The following is a 20677-nucleotide window of genomic DNA, read 5'->3' as shown; positions in this document are numbered from 1 at the left end:
GCTTAACTCAGTGCTGCCCCCTCATTGAATACCTCAAGATAAAGGCCGAATGGGGTACTGCAGGCTGCAATTAGCAACTAAATAATAATAATAATAATAATATGCCATTTAGCAGACGCTTTTATCCAAAGCGACTTAGTCATGCGTGCATTCATTTTTTTGTGTATGGGTGGTCCTGGGGATCGAACCCACTACCTTGGCGTTACAAGCGCTGTGCTCTACCAGCTGAGCTACAGAGGACCACAATTACATTATGAATTGGATGAGGAATACAATTACCAAAGTAAATACACCTGTCCCGCCGATTTTCAAATAATCTGTTCAAGGAAATACGTCCGGTGTATTAGAAGCAATTATTGGTACCATAATGGTCTTCGAAACAATTATTATATTCACTACAATGCCTGCAGTACCGCCGTGGCTACAATGAGAGGCAGTTGCTCTCCTCTGAGTAGTAACAAAGATTTTCTTTATAATTTATGATAGCTTCCACAAACGACTGACTTCAAACAAATAGTATAAAAATGTGAGGGTGTTGCGAGGGTTGTTGACAGAAAAAGCAGTAGTTTCCTCAAACTTCATATAAGCCTATCACTTGAAACCACTGAGGGAATTCCTCAAAATATCAGTAAACACTGTGGCATATCTTGCCCAAGTATTTTCTAATGGTCTTTATTTTAAATTTGCAAGGTATGAGTATACAAAGATTTTACAAGGCAGCTCATTGACTTTTAGGGAGGGTGTTCATCTGGTGAATTAAAAATGTAACATTGGATCTGTTTGACATCTTCACTCAATAACACCCCTCAACAAGGAAGTGTGCTTATAATGGTATTAACTCAATATCAAAATTATCCCCTCACGTTCAAGCTAAATTATTTACAGATTTGAAGGTGCTACAATTATTCACAATATATACACATTAAGCCTTTTCTAGCTCAGTTGGTTGAGCATGGCGCTTGTAACGCCGGGGTTGTGGGTTTGATCCCCAGGACAACCTATACGTAAAATGTATGCTCGCCATTTTTTTTGACAAGAACAGCTGCGCTCCAATCACTATTTCTGAGAAATAACTTCTCAAATGAAAATAGGTTTAGTATTTTTTGGTTTGCTGTACATAGCATCAAACCAAAAAAATCTGAAACTTCAAATAACGGTTTTGAACATTCGTGACAGTTATCAAAATGTCCAACTTTCCAGAACCATTTCTCAACTTTTAAAGTGCTACAAAATGCATATGGAGTACGATGAATGTTTCATCAAGCATGTCAATTCCACAATGAACAATTAAATTAAAGAGTTGTAAAAGCTTCACTAAATTACACGGGTTCTGATTTAAATATTCAAACTGTGGTTCAACCTCCAAACCACAATAGCATGGGGGTGCTCACTCTTTTTCAGGTTTCCGAACCTGCATTCTTTTTAAACAATGTAGAATTTCTAAACAAGATAACTAGTGAACCGAACCCTCCTTTTGCAAACATACTATATTATTTTGTGAAGCCAAGTGTAAATACGAGGTCAATTCCTACATTGCATCACTCATGGAGGTGATTTCCTCACACTGTAGAGCAGCAGACAAACACAGAGGTGTAGTTATAAGCACTGCTGTGTGGATACACAAGGAGAGGGCATCATAGCTCTGTAGAAATGTAAAGTTAAACCTCATTCAGTCCAAGCCTTAGATACATTTTCACAGGTGCAAATTGTCCAGTCCATGGTGTTTTTCCACCCTCCTCTCAACCCAACATAGTTACAGACATTGAAATTACACCCCTTTTCAGCCATCACATTGGCCTCCCACTAAAGAGAGAAAACAAAACCTGACACCATTACACTACCACAGCTGAGACATTTGGATTGGTTTGTGCAAGGTACATAAGGGTGCCGGATAGGGACATAACACATTTCTAAGTGTGGGAACAGGTGCATTTATGGACACTGGTGTTACCAGTGGGGCCCAAGGGGCGGCTGAGACTTAGCAGTGAGTTCAGAGGTCTGACAGGGGAGAGGGACACTCCCCGCTCCTAGCCTCCACAGGTGCTTGGTTCCCACGATGTGAGGAAACGTCTCCCCAGAGCTCATAACTCCACATCGTCTGAGTCCGGTGCAGTACTGGTGGACTGGGCCTCTTGCTGTCTATCTCCCCATACAAATCTGTAGTTGTTTTCCAACTCCTGATGTCTTTTTTGCTCCTTGTAAACCTCCTCTGTTCCCCCTGTCTGAGAGACATACAGGGAAGATCAAAAGAATTGCTCACACATACTCATATTACTTAGACTTCTTCCAAAATGTTGAACTGTTTAACTCTTTCAATTGCTTATCTTGCTTTTGTTAGCAGTCTGTGAACCCAATTGATGGAGAAAATGATCTTACAGATATCTTTCAACACATACACTACATGACCAAAAGTATGTGGACCCCTGCTCATCGAACTTCTCATTCCAAAATCATGGGCATTAATATGGAGTTGGTCCCCCCTTTGCTGCTATAACAGCCTCCACTCTTCTGGGAAGGCTTTCCACTAGATGTTGGAACATTGGTGCGGGGACTTGGTTCCATTCAGCCACAAGATCATTAGTGAGGTCGGGCACTGATGTTGGCCGATTAGGCCTGGCTCGAAGTCGGCGTTCCAATTCATCCCAATGGTGTTCGATGGGGTTGAGGTCAGGGATCTGTGCAGGCCAGTCAAGTTCTTCCACACCGATCTCAAAAAACCATTTATATGTAGACCTTGCTTTGTGCACGGGGGCATTGTCATGCTGAAACAGGAAAGGGCCTTCCCCAAACTGTTGCCACAAAGTTGGAAGCACAGAATCATCTAGAATGTCATAGTATGCTGTAGAGTTAAGATTTCCTTTCACTGGAACTAAGGGGCCTAGCCAGAACCATGAAAAACAGCCCCAGACCATTATTCCTCCTCCACCAAACTTTACAGTTGGCACTATGCATTGAGGCAGGTAGCGTTCTCCTGAAATCCGCCAAACCCAGATTAGTCAGTCGAACTGCCAGATGGTGAAGCGTGATTAATCACCCCAGAGAACGTGTTTCCACTGCTCCAGAGTCCAATGGCGGCAAGCTTTACACCACTCCAGAAGAAGCTTGGCATTGCGCATCGTGATCTTATGCTTGTGTGTGGCTGCTTGGCCATGGAAACCCATTTCATGAAGCTCCAGACGAACAGTTCTTGTGCTGACGTTGCTTCCAGAGGCAGTTTGGAATTCGGTAGTGAGTGTTGCAACTGAGGACAGACAATGTGACGGTGCCACATTGAAAGTCACTGAGCTCTTCAGTAAGGCCATTCTTCTGCCAATGTTTGTCTATGGAGATTTCATGGCTGTGTGCTCAATTTTATACACCTGTCAGCAACGGGTGTGGCTGAAATAGCCGAATCCACTAATTTAAAGGGGTGTCCACATACTTTTGTATATATAGTGTTTCAAAAATAATTTTTCTAGACTGTAAATAACACTCAACCCATCTGTAGTGTATTTAAAAGGATTATGATACTTGTCATTGTGATTACCAATAGGTTGATGAGCAGCTCTCTGAATGACTTAGTATCTTCTTCAGTCAGCCACTGGTCCCCAGCCTCCCCAGCTGTCCTTCGTGTTAAAATCTTCACCTCAATTTTACCTTAAAAAAAGAACTGTCAACGTTACAATACTTACAGGTGTTTCACTTACATCAAACAACAATGCAAATACACACAAACAGGCAAATATATCACATCGTCTAACCTCTCATACACACACAGTATAAATAGACACCAAACATACATTAGCACATGGGCAGCTTGAAATGTGCAACTGTGCACAAATATGGTCTTGAATATCAGCCAGTAACCCCATTGGAAAGCTTCTATCACAATACCACATACAGTAAGCAATCATTTAAGAAATAAGAACTGGACATAGAAAGCACATTAAAGACGGATTATGAAAATGGATGAGACATCAGTGTCACTGTTGCATCTACATTGCTTTTCAATAGATCTTTGATGCTGTGAGTCCTAAACCAGATCATCCTATTGTGAAATGTAATTAATCGCAAGCACACCCAGAAGCTTCCTCAGATAACATGTTCACACAGTATCTTTGCCACACCCCAATAGTGATCTGAAGAAGGGAATTTTTAAAGTAAATTTCAATAGATAAGATATGATCATGTGATGCGTAGCTCTGTTTTGCCATTGACCCCATTCTATTTTTGGAACACAACCCAAATTAGATGAGAAGAGAGTGGCATGATCATACGCTAAAGAAAGCAGGCGGAAAAGAGAGAGATAGGCCGTGTGTTTTTTGGGCACTCCCCTTCCTACCTTCGGCCTTCAGTCCTGCCTTCTCTAGCTGTTCTTTAACCATGTCCTTAATATGCTGCCACTGGAGGTCGCCTTCTCCCATCTCCTGAACTTTGACCTCCCCATCGGGGCTGCCGCTCGTCTTATACTTAGTAACTCTGATTTTAACATGGTCGTCAGCCTCTTGGTCTGGGGTGACGAGACAAAAGGGGGACAAACAACAGAGGTCACCTCCCAACAAGTATACGTAGAGCAGCAGGATGTAGGAGTTAAAGCCAGGAATGTGGGTGGGATCTCTTATAGAAGTGTTTTACTCACTTGTAATTGAAAGGGGCTTTTTCTACAGTGTCATAACTTCAAATGTATGCCAGCAGCGACAGTGGCAAATCAAATCTAACTACATGAATCCAGCATATTGAAGCAATTCTTTAATGCCTTTTCTCTTCATATAGGACTGTCAGTATGCCGTTATAGCCTACAGCGGTTTTAATTTCCCCTGAGCATTGAACAGCAAATCTCCAATGGTACTGAACATGGGATGGAACAAGACATCAATATACACAGAATGTAGATGTATGAACTATGAACACATAGAGCCCAGTTACCTGGCTGTCGCGGGGCCAGGCTGGGGCTGCCCCTGGCTGGGTCGTTGGCCCTCTGGCCTCCCTCTGTCTGGTGCTCTGCCTCGGTGTCCCCGGCCTCTTTGTCCTCTAGGCGGTCCAGCAGCTTGTCCAGAGTAGTCTCCAGGGTCTGGGTGGCCTGAGTGCGGTCAAACTCCCCCTTCAGACCCTCTGTGTCCAGCTCCTGCTGAGCCTAGAACATAGAGAGCCCATCAAGTCAAAGGAAGACAGCACCAATGAGCCTGTCAATAGTAGTAAATATGACTGAAATTATGTAAAATATTAAAGATGTCCCCCAGTCATTTTTTTATTTTCCTCCTGAAAAGTGATATCCCAAGTATAAATACAGTAAAGTACACACACTAAAGGGTAAAAAAAATATGGGCATTCAAGGAGTTGGTTTGACGGGAAGTGGTGACGTCATCGGCCTCCCCCCTTGATTGAGGAGCAATAGAGAACAAAAAGAAGAAAGGCCCACCCCGCACTGCAATGTCATGACTTACCTGGACCACCTTTTGAGATATGCCTTTTGTTAAGTAAATCAGGTGTTAAATGAGGTGAAAAGGAGACTGGAGTGTCACTTTAACATGTTGACAAAATAATACTGGTCATTTAGATGTCCATCTATCTCATGCTTGGCCCATAATGTGATCGTCTGTCCCCTCATCCACTGTGCCATCTGTCCCCTCGTCACCGGCCAAAATCTCATCAAGAGTCTTCAGCTCCTCTGAGATCTGCTCCACTCTCAATAACTTTAAACAAATCCTTCCAGACGATAACCTACTCTACCACATAGAACCATTTACAGCCTGTACACTTATCTAACATCTCTAGCATCTGTCCGCACCTCGTCTATGATGTTATCAAACTCCTTTTGCATTTCCTCTTTCATCTCCTCGATGTTGACAGAGGGCACCGAGAGGCCAGCTATCTCCTCTTCAAACTCCTGCAGCAGGAAACGCTCTTCTTCATCCCCTTCCTCATCCTCGCCGCCACCTCTCTCTTTCTCCTTCTTTCTCAGTGCCTCTCTTTCGGCTTCATTTTGTTCTTTCTGAGAAGGAAGTCAAATAACCATATTGAAATTAAATGCACAAAAATGTCACTGCATTATGAATACATGGTTATGGGAAAAAGGTAACTGTGCCATGGTCTGGCCTAAAGGTGGCACTAACCTTTCTGTTGCTCTCTTTTAGATGCTGCACAAATTTCATCAGGTCTGCAGGGTCTGTGATGATCTTGAAGTTGAATTTTTCATCTCCAAAAGCTGCGAGGAATCAAAAACATCTGATAGATATTAACCAAAAGGATAACACTTGAAAGCATCAGATGTGATATTGTAGTGAGTAGTGTTTTTAAATGCCAATGTAATACATTACCATCCTCTGTGACCTCATTGTCTGTGAGCTGATTATCAAAGGCATCCTCTCCAGCCTGTCAAAACAGAAAGCTGTTGGCGCCATCTTGTGGAAGACTAAAGTTGAAAGATATTATGATGATCACTGACTGTGTACCTGATGCTCTGAAGTGGTGTCAGATGCTGTGGTACCCCCTGGATTTGTCACTCCCTCCCAGAAATCAGAATCCTCTGGCTGTTCAGAGGTAACACCTTCATCTGGTCCAACAGAAATGAATCAAGAGGACCGATTATTTCCTAATATGATGCTTTCATTCTAATATCCTGCAAGCAAGCTGTGGTGTCTACTATAAGACCAACACACACCAGAGAAATTAAGTACTTTGATGAAACAAATGGGCATTGAACCTTCTGTGTCTGACCCCAGGACATCTGGGTCATCTTTTGACATCGCTGACTCCTCGTCTGTCCCCTCATCCACTGTGCCATCTGTCCCCTCGTCACCGGCCAAAATTTCATCAAGAGTCTTCAGCTCCTCTGAGATCTGCTCCACTTTACGTTTCGTGTCCGCTGAACATGAGAGAGAAGCAAGGTTACATTATTCCTCAGGGCTTGTGAAATTAGGGAACCAATTAAAATATTTAGCCAGGCTTCATATCACAATACATAAAGAGTAAGCACCCTCCCAAAGACCCCCATCCTGCCTGCTGACTCACAGACTTGGGCCTTGACATAGTCCATGTATTGCTGGGTGCTGAGGGCCGGCTGGCACACAATGCTCTGGGGCTTGGCGGTGGAGGGCGGACGCAGGAAGGGGTGCTGGCAGGTGCTGGTAGTGTGGACCGTCAGCACGTAGCGACAGGACTGGGGCTCGTCCACACGGGCCACGTAGTCACCCGACCCCTCCTCACACACAAACTGGAAGATACAGAGCACAGAAGATCAGGGGTCAGCGGTCATAGATTGTCAAGGAGTCACACCAGTCTTATCTAATGCATTTGCAGTTTTACATATTTATTCAATACAATATTTATTTAATACAAAACACAGGTTGTTCAGGTTGTTATTGCAATCTTAAGAAACCATCTCATAGTCTCTCACCCTGACTTCAGTCTCCCTGGGGCTCCCGTTCAGGTCACACTTGGAGCCGTTGACGTAGCTCTGACTGTGGTAGCGCTTCAACCTGTGCTGCTTGGAGGCCTGGGAGGGAGAGAAGGAAGGATAGATAAAAATAGCTTTATTAGTGTGTGTATTACACTGGTATTCACACTGGTTGGTATTGATGCAGTACGTCAGGCTGTAATTTCTAAAGAGCAAGAGCTCATTTTAGCTGAAGTTGGTATTTGCCAGCTCTTATCCTACATGACCAAAAGTATGTGGACACCTGCTCGTCAAACATCTCATTCCATAATCATGGGCATTAATATGGAGTTGGTCCCCCCTTTGCTGCTATAACAGACTCCACTCTTCTGGGAAGGCTTTCCACTAGATGTTGGAACATTACTGCAGGGACTTGTTTCCATTCAGCCACAACAGCATTAGTGAGGTCGGGCACTGATGTTGGGCGATTAGGCCTGGCTCGGCGTTCCAATTCATCCCAAAGGTGTTCGATGGGGTTGAGGTCAGGGCTCTGTGCAGGCCAGTCAAGTTCTTCCACACCGATCACGACAAACCATTTCTGTATGGACCTCGATTTGTGCACGAGGGCATTGTCATGCTGAAACAGGAAAGGGCCTTCCCCAAACTGTTGCCACAATGTTGGAAGCACAGAATCGTCTAGAATGTCATTGTATGCTGTAGCGTTAAGATTTCCCTCCCTGGAACTAAGGGGCCTAGCCCGAACCATGAAAAACAGCCCCAGACCATTATTCCTCCTCCACCAAAGTTTACAGTTGGCACTATGCATTGGGGCAGGTAGCATTCTCCTGGCATCTGCCAAGCCGAGATTTGTCCATCGGACTGCCAGATGGTGAAGCGTGATTCATCACTCCAGAGAACATGTTTCCACTGCTCCAGAGTCCAATGGCGGTGAGCTTTACACCACTCCAGCTTGGCTTGTGTGCGGCCATGGAAACCCATTTCATTAAGCTCCCGACGAACAGTTCTTGTGCTTACGCTGCTTCCAGAGGCAGTTTGGAATTTGGTAGTGAGTGTTACAACCGAGGACAGACGATTTTTACGCGCTACGCGCTTCAGTGGTCCCATTCTGTGAGCTTGTGTGGCCTACCACTTTGCGGCTGAGCCGTTGTCGCTCCTAGACGTTTCCACTTCACAATAACAGCACTTACAGTTGACCTGGGCAGCTGTAGCTGGGCAGAAATGTGCCAAACAGACTTGTTGGAAAGGTGGCATCCTATGACGGTGCCACATTGAAAGTCACTGAGCTCTTCAGTAAGGCTATTCTACTGCCGGTGTTTGTCTATGGAGATTGCATGGCGGTGTGCTCAATTTTATACACTTGTCAGCAACGGGTGTGGCTGAAATAGCCGAATCCACTAATTTAAAAAGGGGTGTCCACATACTTTTGTATATATAGTGTATCAAAAACACTTTTTCTAGACTGAAAATTGGCTCATGCAACATGCTTCTTTCATATTTGCCAAGTATACATCGGAAAAACTCTTGCTTTAGTCCTTTCTATGAGAGGAGTTAAACACACTACAGTAGCACAACAAAGTATGACAAAATCCTATGGAGGGGAGAGAGGAGGGAGGCTGCATGCAACAGATAAACAAACTGGTTACCTTGGCTGTTTCATTGTTCCAGTCAAACTCTGAATCATAGTAACCCAGGAAGAGAACATCCCCTTTGATGTCTGTGTCTGTGGAGAGATAAAAACAGACTCGATCATTAGAGGCATGACCTAAATCTAAATAGATAAAGTAGCGTCAGGTAGGTGACACCATGTGACGCAGCAGCACATGACAGACAGGTCAACACCAGAGGAGTACACATGACAGACAGGTCAACACCAGAGGAGTACACATGACAGACAGGTCAACACCAGAGGAGTAAGTCATGAAAGTTAAAAGGTGAAAATGTAAACAGTTAGTACAAACAAGAATGATCCAGCTGTTAACTTTTTTTCTTGGCTAAAATAGTTGTTGAAAGTAAGTCTTACCCTCAAGGTGGTACTGTCTAATGTGTTGTCCATAGCAGAACTCGTATGTCCACCAGTCTTTCGTCTGCAGTCATAAAGAATGACAACGTTTTAGTTCATATTACATTTCATATCCATGTTGAGTGGCCTTCCAATGCTAGATGAAATAGAATATGAGGCCTATAGACTGACTTATATGGAGAAGTTGCATTCTGTTCCCTTCCTCTTACAATCCCACGATCATCAACCAGACATAAACTCTAATTCTAATATGCATCTAGAGTCTGTCCAACTCAAGGTCTGGTAGATTACAAGTCCAACCTTCAGATGACCTCTTCATCCAAATACAGTAAAGTGAGGTAGCTTATTGTAGAGACACGCATGTCACAGTTTGGTTAGGGAATGCAAACTGACCAATCAGATAAGCACAATTGGGATTCAACTATCAATACAAGTTGAACAACTCATTGCAAAAGCATCCGCCTGGGCCAACATATGCTCTTTCATTTCCTTTAAAGCATCACTTTAATAATTATAACTGTCTGCAATGGTGTAAAGAGGCCTGAAAACAGTTTAGATGTTGATGCAATATGAAGCACTGCTGTCTCTACGCAGTGATGTAGTATTCCTCCCCTTAGTCTTCTGTGATTTGTGTCTGACCTTCACTAGGCAAGGGGCAGTGTGCATGGGCTTGAGCAGGTCTGGGATGCTTGGTCCGGTGTAGCCTTGGGAGTCAGGCTCAGAGGCTGGGTCCTGGTGAAACCTCACTGCCTGGGCTGGAAGGCGGCATTCATACATCTGCTTGTATTTGCTGGACACAAGCATGATTTCTTCTGTCTTAGCCTGCAGTGTGGGAAACATGACATTACGTTAGATAAAACAGACTGTACTACATCAGTTACTCTTGTATTCTCCTGTAACGTTACTTGGCAAATAGCAAGCTAGTTAGCTAATGTTAGGCTTCTTGTCTAGCTAGTTAACGATCTAACAGCTGTCAACTTGAAACTGCGTTCTCTTTTAAACAATAGGGCCAGTTAGTTACATATTAGCGGGTAGCTCAACAAGCTGTATAGGATAGAGCCCTGCACAGGCATGAAGTTTAAGCCCGAGTTCTACCCATGCCCATGAAGTTTAGGCCCTACCCAGGTCCGATTGCTTCTGCCAAATTTAAGACCCGGCCCTGCCAGAAATCAGAAATAACTTCCTCCATTAGTAAATCCATTAGCTGCTCCTCTTGGTCTGTCACTAGCTCCCTGCGCGCTGCTCGCTCTGCTCATAGTGGCTCTAAATCTGTGAGTAACCATAGCAACGGCTCTGCTTGGGCTGCTCTGCTCAATGAAGAGACATGAGAGAGCTGTTAGCTACTTTCCATCATTCTAAACTCAAGGAACATTATTTTCTGTTAAATAATCTCTCCCGTGTTATATTTGACGAGGTTGAAGCACTTATGACACCATGTTATGATCTTAGTCAGATATGACTGTACTGCGCAGCAAAGCACGAGCAAATGGCTCAGCTTCAAAATGTTAGTTATCAATTTTGTGATACCTGAGGCCTGCCCGTCCCCTATTTCAGGGTTCATACACATTTTGACAGATGAAATTTCATGACTTGTGGTATCGACACTGGGAGGCTGCTCTCTGATCCCATGTACCATCTCCTGTCGTTGAGCAAGGCACTTAACCCCCACAAAGTAGAAAACCTGTGAGGCAACTGTATAAAACATGGTCAGCCCTCAGTCTGGAGAGCTACTGGGTGTGCAGACTTTTGATCAAGCCCTGCTCAAACACATCAGTCAGTTTATCAAGGTCTGGTTGAGCAGCTCATTTCTAAAATGTGTTTTGTTAGACGGGGACAGGAATAAAAGCCTGCACACCCAATTAGCTATCCTAGAGGATGGTTGACCACCCTTGATGTAAAACATTGAAACCAAATACATTTTATGCCTTTTTTAAATAATTCGCTCATTCAATATATTAAAGATCAAATGGCTATGGTAGGCTACAAATATTTTTATTCAGCTGAAGCAAGCCCACAAATGTTTTTCAGTCATATTTTTCTTAGCTACCTTATAAAAGTGTTTACTTTGCAGGCTGACTAGCATTTATTGAGTTACAATGTCCCACTCGTCTCGCACACATGCAAGTGATGCGTCTCGCACCTTTATTCCACACACAGAGACGGATACAAAGCTCTCCCTCGCCCTCCACAACTCTATCCTCCTGATTCCTGCTTACAAGCAAAAACTCAAACAGGAAGTACAAGTGATTTGCTCAGGGCCCCGTGTAGCTCAGTTGGTAGAGCATGGCGCTTGCAACGCCAGGTTTGTGGGTTCGATTCCCACGGGGGGCCTGTATAAAAATGTATGCACTCTAACTGTGAGTCGCTCTGGATAAGAGCGTCTGCTAAATGACTAAAATGTAAATGTAAAATGTGCTCAATATGGAAGTGGTCCATTGAAGCGGATGCTAAACTACAGGACTGTTTCGCTAGCACAGACTGGAATATGTTCCGGGACTCATCCGATGGCATTGAGGAATTTACCACACCAGTCACCGGCTTCATTAATAAGTGCATTAAGGAGATCGTCCCCACAGTGACCGTATGTACATATACCAACCAGAAGCCATGGATTACAGGCAACATCCACACTGAGATAAAGAGCTGCCACTTTCAAGGAGCAGGACACTAACCCGGACGCTACGGCCTCCGACGAACCGTCAAACAGGCAAAGCGTCAATACAGGACTAAGATCGAATACTACTACACCGGCTCTGACGCTCGTCGGATGTGGCAGGGCTTGCCAACTATCACAGATTACAAAGCGAAACCCAGACACGAGCCTACCAGAGGAGCTAAATGCCTTCTATGCTTGCTTCGAGGCAAGCAACACTGAACCATGTGTGACATCACCAGCTATTCCGGACGACTATGTGATCACACTCTCCGGAGCCGATGTGAGTAAGACCTTTAAAAAGGTTAACATTCCCAAGGCCACAGGGCCAGACGGATTACTAGAGCATGCGCTGGCAAGTGTCTTCACTGACATTTTCAACCTCTCCCTGACCCAGTCTGTAATACCTACATGTTTCAAGCAGACCACCATAGTCCCTGTGCCTAAGAACGCCAAGGTAACCGGTCTAAATTAATATCGCCCCGTAGCACTCACATCTGTAGCCCTGAAAGGCTGGTCATGGCTAACATCAACACCATCATCCCAGACCCACTCCAATTCGCACACCGGCCCAAAAGATCCACAGATGACGCAATATCTTTTACACGCCACACTGCCCTTTCCCACTTAGACAAAAGGAACACCCTATGTGAGAATACTGTTCATTGACTACAGCTCACCGTTCAACACCATAGTGCCCTCCAAGCTCATCACTAAGCTAAGGACCCTAGGACTGAACACCTCCCTCTGCAGCTGGATCCTGGAGGTGGCCCCCAGGTGGTGAGGGTAAGCATCAACACATCTGCCAAACTGAACCTCAACACAGGGGCCCCTCAGGGGTGTGTGTTTAGTCCCCTCCTGTACTTCCTGTTCCCCCACGACTGCATGACTCCAACACCATCATTAAGTTTGCCAACGACACAACGGTGATAGGCCTGAACACCGACGATGATGAGACAGCCTATAGGGAGGAGGACAGATACCTGGCAGTGTGGTGCCAGGACAACTACCTCTCCCTCAACGTCAGCAAGACAAAGGAGCTGATCGTGGACTACTGGAAACGCGAGGGCAGAGCACGCCTTCATTCACATCGACAGGGCTGAAGTGGAGTGGGTAGAGCGCTTCAAGTTCCTCTGTGTCCACATCACTAATTTGCTGACCACCCTGCCTGTGTTTCACCCAAACTGCTCGCGTGCGTCAACAACCATCTGCATAGCCAGGCGCTAAACTAGAACCTGGTTCTATTTCTGACACACTACAAGTCCCACCTCTCCCATCTCCTCATTGGTTTTTAGGAGCATATACCCACGTGGGTGACAAAGCTGAACTGGGGTCCACACTCCAGTCCAGTTGGTGGTGGTGGTGGTGGTAATGCACCTTAAAGTTGGTTTCCAACCACCATATAAAGTCCACAGAAGAAGAAGAGATTACTAGAAACTAATGAGGTTTCTCCTTTTATCTGTGGATTAATTGTCAGAGTAGAGAACACACAATTTTGTGTGACTCAGAATGGGTCAAAATTCTACAAAGATCCAGGAAAAAAAGGACCTTGTGCATTTCAGGTAAAATAACAACCCAATGTTTATATCCCAAGACAAATTAGCTAGCAACAGCAAGCTATATGTCCATGAATGTTTCACGTGTTTCAACCTGTCCCTAAATTAACGTAATATAGTTAGTTCAGAGTTCATTTTGATATTTCAACCTGCATGTCCTGATCGCGTCTGGTGTGGCTGGACAAAATCAACATGCGCGTGCCCGGTATAGTCAGCATGTAAGGATCTATAATTGTCCAAACACACCAACACAGTCGTGAAGAAGGCATGACAACGCCTCTTCCCCCTCAGGAGACTGAAAAGATTTGGCATAGGCTCTCAGGCTCTCAGATCCTCAAAAAGGTTCTACAGCTGCACCATTGAGAGCATCTTGACTGGTTGCATCACCACTTGCCTGGTATGGCAACTGCTTGGCATCCAACCGCAAGGCGTTACAAAGGGTAGTGCGTACGGCACAGTACATCACTGGGGCTGAGCTCCCTGCCATCCAGGACCTACAGTGAGGGAAAAAAGTATTTGATCCCCTGCTGATTTTGTACGTTTGCCCACTGACAAAGAAATGATCTGTCTATAATCTTAATGGTAGGTTTATTTGAACAGTGAGAGACAGAATAACAACAACAAAATCCAGAAAAACGCATGTCAAAAATGTTATAAATTGATTTGCATTTTAATGAGGGAAATAAGTATTTGACCCCCTCTCAATCAGAAAGATTTCTGACTCCCAGGTGTCTTTTATACAGGTAACGAGCTGAGATTAGGAGCACACTCTTAAAGGGAGTGCTCCTAATCTCAGTTTGTTACCTGTATAAAAGACACCTGTCCACAGAAGCAATCAATCAATCAGATTCCAAACTCTCCACCATGGCCAAGACCAAAGAGCTCTCCAAGGATGTCAAGGACAAGATTGTAGACCTACACAAGGCTGGAATGGGCTACAAGACCATCGCCAAGCAGCTTGGTGAGAAGGTGACAACAGTTGGTGCGATTATTCGCAAATGGAAGAAACACAAAATAACTGTCAATCTACCTCGGCCATGCAAGATCTCACCTCGTGGAGTTGCAATGATCATGAGAACGGTGAGGAATCAGCCCAGAACTACACGGGAGGATTTTGTCAATGATCTCAAGGCAGCTGGGACCATAGTTACCAAGAAAACAATTGGTAACACACTACGCCGTGAAGGACTGAAATCCTGCTGCACCCGCAAGGTGAACATCTGAATGATTCAGAGGAGAACTGGGTGAAAGTGTTGTGGTCAGATGAGACCAAAATCGAGCTCTTTGGCATCAACTCAACTCGCCGTGTTTGGAGGAGGAGGAATGCTGCCTATGACCAAGAACACCATCCCCACCGTCAAACATGGAGGTGGAAACATTATGCTTTGGGGGTGTTTTTCTGCTAAGGGGACAGGACAACTTCACAGCATCAAAGGGACGATGGACGGCGCCATGTACCATCAAATTTTGGGTGAGAATCTCCTTCCCTCAGCCAGGGCATTGAAAATGGGTCATGGATGGGTATTCCAGCATGACAATGACCCAAAACACACGGCCAAGGCAACAAAGGCGTGGCTCAAGAAGAAGCACATTAAGGTCCTGGAGTGGCCTAGCCAGTCTCCAGACCTTAATCCCATAGAAAATCTGTGGAGGGAGTTGAAGGATCGAGTTGCCAAACGTCAGGCTTGAAACCTTAATGACTTGGAGAAGATCTGCAAAGAGGAATGGGACAAAATCCCTCCTGAGATGTGTGCAAACCTGGTGGACAACTCAAGAAACGTCTGACCTCTGTGATTGCCAACAAGGGTTTTGCCACCAAGTACTAAGTCATGTTTTACAGAGGTGTCAAATACTTATTTCCCTCATTAAAATGCAAATAATTTAACATTTTTGACATGCGTTTTTCTTGATTTTTTTGTTGTTGTTATTCTGTCTCTCACTGTTCAAATAAACCTACCATTAAAATTATAGATTGATAATGTCTTTGTCAGTGGGAAAACGTACAAAATCAGCAGGGGATCAAATACTTTTTCCCCTCACTGTATAAACCAGGCGGTGTCAGAGGAAGGCCCTAAAAATGGTCAAAGGCTCAAGCCACCCAACGGAACGTTAACTAACATTGATGTTGACATGCGCGCTAGCTAGCACTACCACACATAAATAACAATGAGCTAGTTATATGGGTTAGTTAAACATTTGACTGTACAACAACACATTTTATAGATACAGTAGTGCATTATAATTTCATTATTAAATAGTCTGACTGGCTGTAGCATGTTAGCTAGCTAGCTACCACAATAGCCACCGGACTCCACTAGCAAGCTGTGCAGAACCGTTGACCATGCATGCTAGCTACCGTAAGCTAGCTGCTTAGCAAAACAAGTTATTTATTTCACGCCTCACCTGCCCCATAATGACAGGATCGGGAAGAATCTGGATCCCATATTTCATCTCGTTTAATTCCTCCAGATTCAAGAAAGCCGAGACGGATAGCAGATATGTCAAAAAGAAAACGTACAATTCCCTCAACCACCTAACCAATGAAGCAGCCATTACGGCAAACTACATCAAAGATAATATATAACTAACCCAAGACAGTTAATCTGTGTCGTTTACAGTGTGAATAAATGAAGCATAGTGGGAAAAAAAAGCAAAGAAGTGGGCAAAACCAAGCACGAGCTAGCGAGATTCTATTGGCGCGTTGTAGGTATATTTGCATATTTTTGTTAGGGAACGCCTCCTCTGTGAAGTGCGCGTTTGCACAAACTCAATTCCACTTGCACTCCTTCTAAACAACGCAATTTTTTAAAACTTTGGCAAAGCGTCAAGTCTATAAAATCGTAGTGCACTGTGTTCGTAACATATTCTAGTTTTGGGAACAGAACAATATATTGAGATCAGATGTTTCATCGATGAGAAAATTAGCTGAATGTCGGCCCAGTTTCACCCCTCTCCCACTACCCGCGACTGGACTTCCTCTCACTACCATATTTGGTGGTGAGAAAACGTTCTAAACGGATGCTTCAGCTTTATAGCCCCTGTGACGCGTCTGGGTTACCTATTCTGTCTGTGGCTACATCTGTCAGAGATCTTCTGTTGTTTATTTGGGTCGTCACTAGTTACCACAGCCGCAGTCATAAACCCCGCCTAAACCTAGGAACAAAAAGCTCATTTTAGTTTTCATACATTTTTACGATATAGCCACTTTGTGGATGTGTTATCTAATGGAAACCGTTTTTTGGTCCAAAGAAATGGAACGTCTGGATCCCATATTTCATCTCGTTTAATTCCTCCAGATTCAAGAAAGCCGAGACGGACATGTTGGATGTGGATTGGACAACATGGACATAAAATACCACTTAATAGGTTATTATACATGTCAATCAAAGCCATTACGTTGTCCTATTGGAACATTTAAAAAAAAAATCCAGAATCCCTCCTTTTGGACACAAACGTTTCCTCGATTGGTCTGAATTATAAAAGGCTGTATATGTAACAGTGTTACTTCCGTCCCTCTACTAGCCCCTACCTGGGCTCGAACCAGGGACCCTCTGCACACAATGACAACAGTCACCCTCGAAGCGCCGTTACCCGTCGCTCCACAAAATCCACAGCCCTTGCAGAGCAAGGGAAACAACTACTTCAAGGTCTTAGAGTAAGTGACGTCACCAATTGAAACGCTACTAGCGCTCACCGCTAACTAGCTAGCCATTTCACACTGGTTACACTCACCCCCCTTTTGACCTCCACCTTTTCCGCAGCAACCAGTGATCCGGGTCAGGGCACCAATGTAACAGTGTTGCTTCCGTCCCTCTACTTGCCCCTACCCTTCTCAAATCAAGCAGTAATCTGTGATGTTTGGTCATTTTGTGACCAAGGCAGCATGATGCGTCGTCCAGAAACATGAAACATCTCTTTTCCATAAAGTAAATGTTTTAATTTGTGAAACAATTTTCATTGAGAAGGCAGATAAAGCATTTTTATCAAAAGCAATTACTTTTGCATGAGAACACAGAATCCTACTAATTACTACACGTGCTTAATTACGTCACTTTTGTTTTGAGCCGACTTTGAATGGTGCACCTGGCTCACGCCCGGGAGGCTGCCCGGTTCCGAATCGAATGTAATCAAGTTTCAGCTGATGCAAATCACGCCTACACGGGCGCCCGGGTGCGATTAATCCAACCCCCTTATTGATTTGGTTTCAGATTCTACAGTCTAGGCTAGGTCACCACTAGTTACCACAGCCTACTCCACCAATTAGATGAGGGAGTGTGATGACGCGTCTATCCTTCCCGACCAATCAGATGAGGGAGTGTGATGACGCATATTCCGTTTCGTGGGAAACGCCTCATTTTCGAAATGGCATATCTGGAGTTCAAGTTTTAGGACCAAATAAGAGGTGGGGAGAGAGGTTGAGATGGCAGAAGCAGAAGTGTTGTTTATAGCTGAAAGCACGTCATAGTAACATAGTTAGTGAGAAAGATTAGTGGACAACAGTGAAGTCCAAGAATGGATTGTTGGAACACCTATTACGTTTACATTTTAGTCATTTAGCAGACGCTCTTATCCAGAGCGACTTACAGTTAGTGAGTGCATACATTTTCATACTGGCCCTCCGTGTGAAACGAACCCACAACCCTGGCGTTGCAAGCGCTATGCTCTACCAACTGAGCTACAGGGGACATTGTCTGTCTTTAAAAGACTATGAGTTTTACCTTCCTGTAAAAATACCCTGATGAAGGTCATTTGAGACCGATATGTTGGTGAATAAGATCCATTAAATTTTTTTAGCTGCTCTACCACGCACCTGTCTGGTAAGGTTGAACGCCTTCTCTCCTACTCAGCCTCCTGAAAAAAGCTTCTCCCAACCAGGTATGACACCTACTCCCGTTGCCTGCTGCACTGCTGCTTGGATCCCACCCGGCGATCTGTTCCCTGTCTGCCCTGCCCTGTCTCCCCCTGTCTGGTACAGGTACCCCCGCCACACTACCCCCTCTCTCCCAAGCTTTTGCTTGCCTCCAGCACACACGCACATATTTTTTACATTTTAGTCATTTAGCAGACGCTCTTATCCAGAGCGACTTACAGTTAGTGAATACATATTTTTTTATACTGGCCCCCCGTGGGAATCGAACCCACAACCCTGGCGTTGCAAACGCCATGCTCTATCAACTGAGCTACATCCCTGCCGGCCATTCCCTCCCCTACCCTGGACGACGCTGGGCCAATTGTGCGCCGCCCATGAGTCTCCCGGTCGCGGCCGGCTGCGACAGAGCCTGGATTCGAACCAGGATCTAGTGGCACAGTTAGCACTGCGATGCAGTGCCTTAGACCACTTAGACCATACACACACACCGCAGACTTTGGACTGATCTGAATTGTATGTAGGCTAATTAACTTGAAACTTATTATGTGAGCTTACTCAGAAACGCTTTAATTACCTAGTATAGGCCTACTATTAATTTATTTATTTTATCTCAGACTTTTATAGCCTACTGGACTCATAGAGAGCTACTCCCTCAAGTTATCTTGTTGGGGCGAGTGACTCTTTGAACTTACAATGGCTAACCCCAAGTCGTTTTATTATTTCTTGTGCTTTATTCTATTTGCCCTATGACTCCTGCGTGCTTTGTTGACTATGAACTTGCTCGTTTACCCGACCGTGGGGCAGACAATGTTTGTTCCCACACTTGCGACTCTGACTCTCTATTGGTTACACAGACTCTTGTCCTCCCATCCCATTCTAACCACCTCTCGCCGGCTTTGTATTTATGTTACCTGATGAAATTGCTGTACCATATGATCTTGTTACCATCTGATGCACATTCAAATGTCATAGAAAATCAACACTGCAGAGCTCTTCCTGTCCTCTGCCGTGCCCTGATTGTATTACTGCTGATAATATCTGGAAATGCACACGTACACCCTGGGCCGTCTACTGTTGCTAGCCCCAATTCTGACTTGTGCTCTGATTTCTGCTTCACTGTTTTCTGCTCTTGTAAAAGCCTGGGTTTTCTGCACATTAACACTAGAGGCTAATTACCTAAAATGTACCAATTGAAAGTGTGGGTTTCACAGCTCTAATCCAGATGTGTTGGTCATTACTGAGACGTGGTTAAGAAAGAGTGTTTTGAACACTGATGTTAACCTTTCTGGTTATAACCTTTTTCGACAAGACAGATCTTCCAAAGGTGGTGGAGTGGCAATCTTTACCAAGGAACACCTTCAGTGCTCTGTTGTCTCCATCAAGTCTGTCCCCAAACAATTTGATTTGCTGGTTTTAAGCATTACGCTTTCAAATAGCTCTTTATTGACTGCTGCAGGGTGTTATCGTCCACCATCAGCACCGGCCTGTACCCTATCTGCCCTAAGCTCTCTCCTGGCCCCTTACACTAAGTCTGAATTTGACCTGCTAGGTGACCTAAACTGGGACATGCTAAATCCACCTGACCAAGTCCTAAAACAATGGGACTCCCTAAATCTCTCTCAGATTATTACCAATCCCACAAGGTATGACTCCAAACACCCAGAAAAGGCTACTCTCCTTGATGTTATCCTCACAAATAATCCTGATAGGTATCAGTCTGGTGTTTTCTGTAATGACCTAAGTGATCAGTGTTTTACAGCCTGTGTTCGTAATGGCTGCTCAGTTAAATGACCTGTCCTGATTCGTCTTAGACGCTAGAGTTAATTTTTTGTGAAGAAGAAAGGCGGAGGTCTGCGCCCTTGCATTGATTAACGAGCACTGAACAAGGGGACAATACGTTATAGTTATCCTCTACCTCTCATTCCATCTGTGATCGAGTCAATGCATGGGGTGCACTTCTTCACAAAATCTCAGGAGTGCGTACAACCTGGTGCGTTTCCGTGAGGGGGACGAGTGGAAGACGGCATTCAGCACAACCACGGGGCACAACGAATACCTGGTGATGACTTACGGTTTGATGAATGCTCCATCCGTCTTCCAGTCCTTTGTGAACGAGGTGTTTCGGGACATGCTTGGTCGTGGTGTAGTGGTCTACATCGATGACATTCTGGTGTATTCTGCTACGCGTGCCGAGCATGTGTCC

At 44.6% G+C, this 20677-nt stretch overlaps 1 protein-coding gene across 2 annotated transcripts; it reads right to left on the bottom strand.

Annotated features, from left to right (window-relative positions):
* Window positions 1–656: 656 nt before the first annotated feature.
* On the bottom strand, window positions 657–16231 carry LOC121575260 (protein OS-9). Of its 2 annotated transcripts, XM_041888230.2 has the most exons (15): window positions 16008–16231; window positions 10035–10217; window positions 9396–9459; window positions 9019–9095; window positions 7376–7474; window positions 6991–7192; window positions 6683–6844; window positions 6432–6532; window positions 6297–6351; window positions 6093–6184; window positions 5768–5971; window positions 4906–5113; window positions 4322–4489; window positions 3527–3636; window positions 657–2222 (listed from the first exon to the last, which is right to left on the bottom strand). In XM_041888230.2, exons 1-15 carry the CDS (start codon window positions 16155–16157, stop codon window positions 2082–2084), a joined length of 2016 nt encoding a protein of 671 aa, XP_041744164.1. In that variant the 5' UTR covers window positions 16158–16231; the 3' UTR covers window positions 657–2081. The 2 variants fall into 2 exon arrangements, with proteins under 2 accessions (XP_041744164.1, XP_041744165.1); XM_041888231.2 differs by lacking the exon at window positions 4322–4489.
* Between the last annotated feature and the right edge of the window lie 4446 nt (window positions 16232–20677).

Source organism: Coregonus clupeaformis, chromosome 10 (genome assembly GCF_020615455.1).
Source record: "Coregonus clupeaformis isolate EN_2021a chromosome 10, ASM2061545v1, whole genome shotgun sequence".
In the NCBI taxonomy this organism is placed as follows: domain Eukaryota; kingdom Metazoa; phylum Chordata; class Actinopteri; order Salmoniformes; family Salmonidae; genus Coregonus; species Coregonus clupeaformis.
Note: the sequence above shows the minus strand (reverse complement) of the source record. Positions and strands in the feature narration are given on the sequence as shown.

Excerpts from the sequence above, each read along its gene's own strand:
- LOC121575260 (XM_041888230.2), bottom strand. The coding sequence starts at position 16,157 with ATGGCTGCTTCATTGGTTAGGTGGTTGAGGGAATTGTACGTTTTCTTT. Across the intron at positions 9,460-10,034 it reads CTGCCCCTTGCCTAGTGAAG|ACGAAAGACTGGTGGACATA; the intron begins GTCAGACACAAA and ends TTATGACTGCAG. Across the intron at positions 9,096-9,395 it reads TAGACAGTACCACCTTGAGG|ACACAGACATCAAAGGGGAT; the intron begins GTAAGACTTACT and ends ATCTCTCCACAG.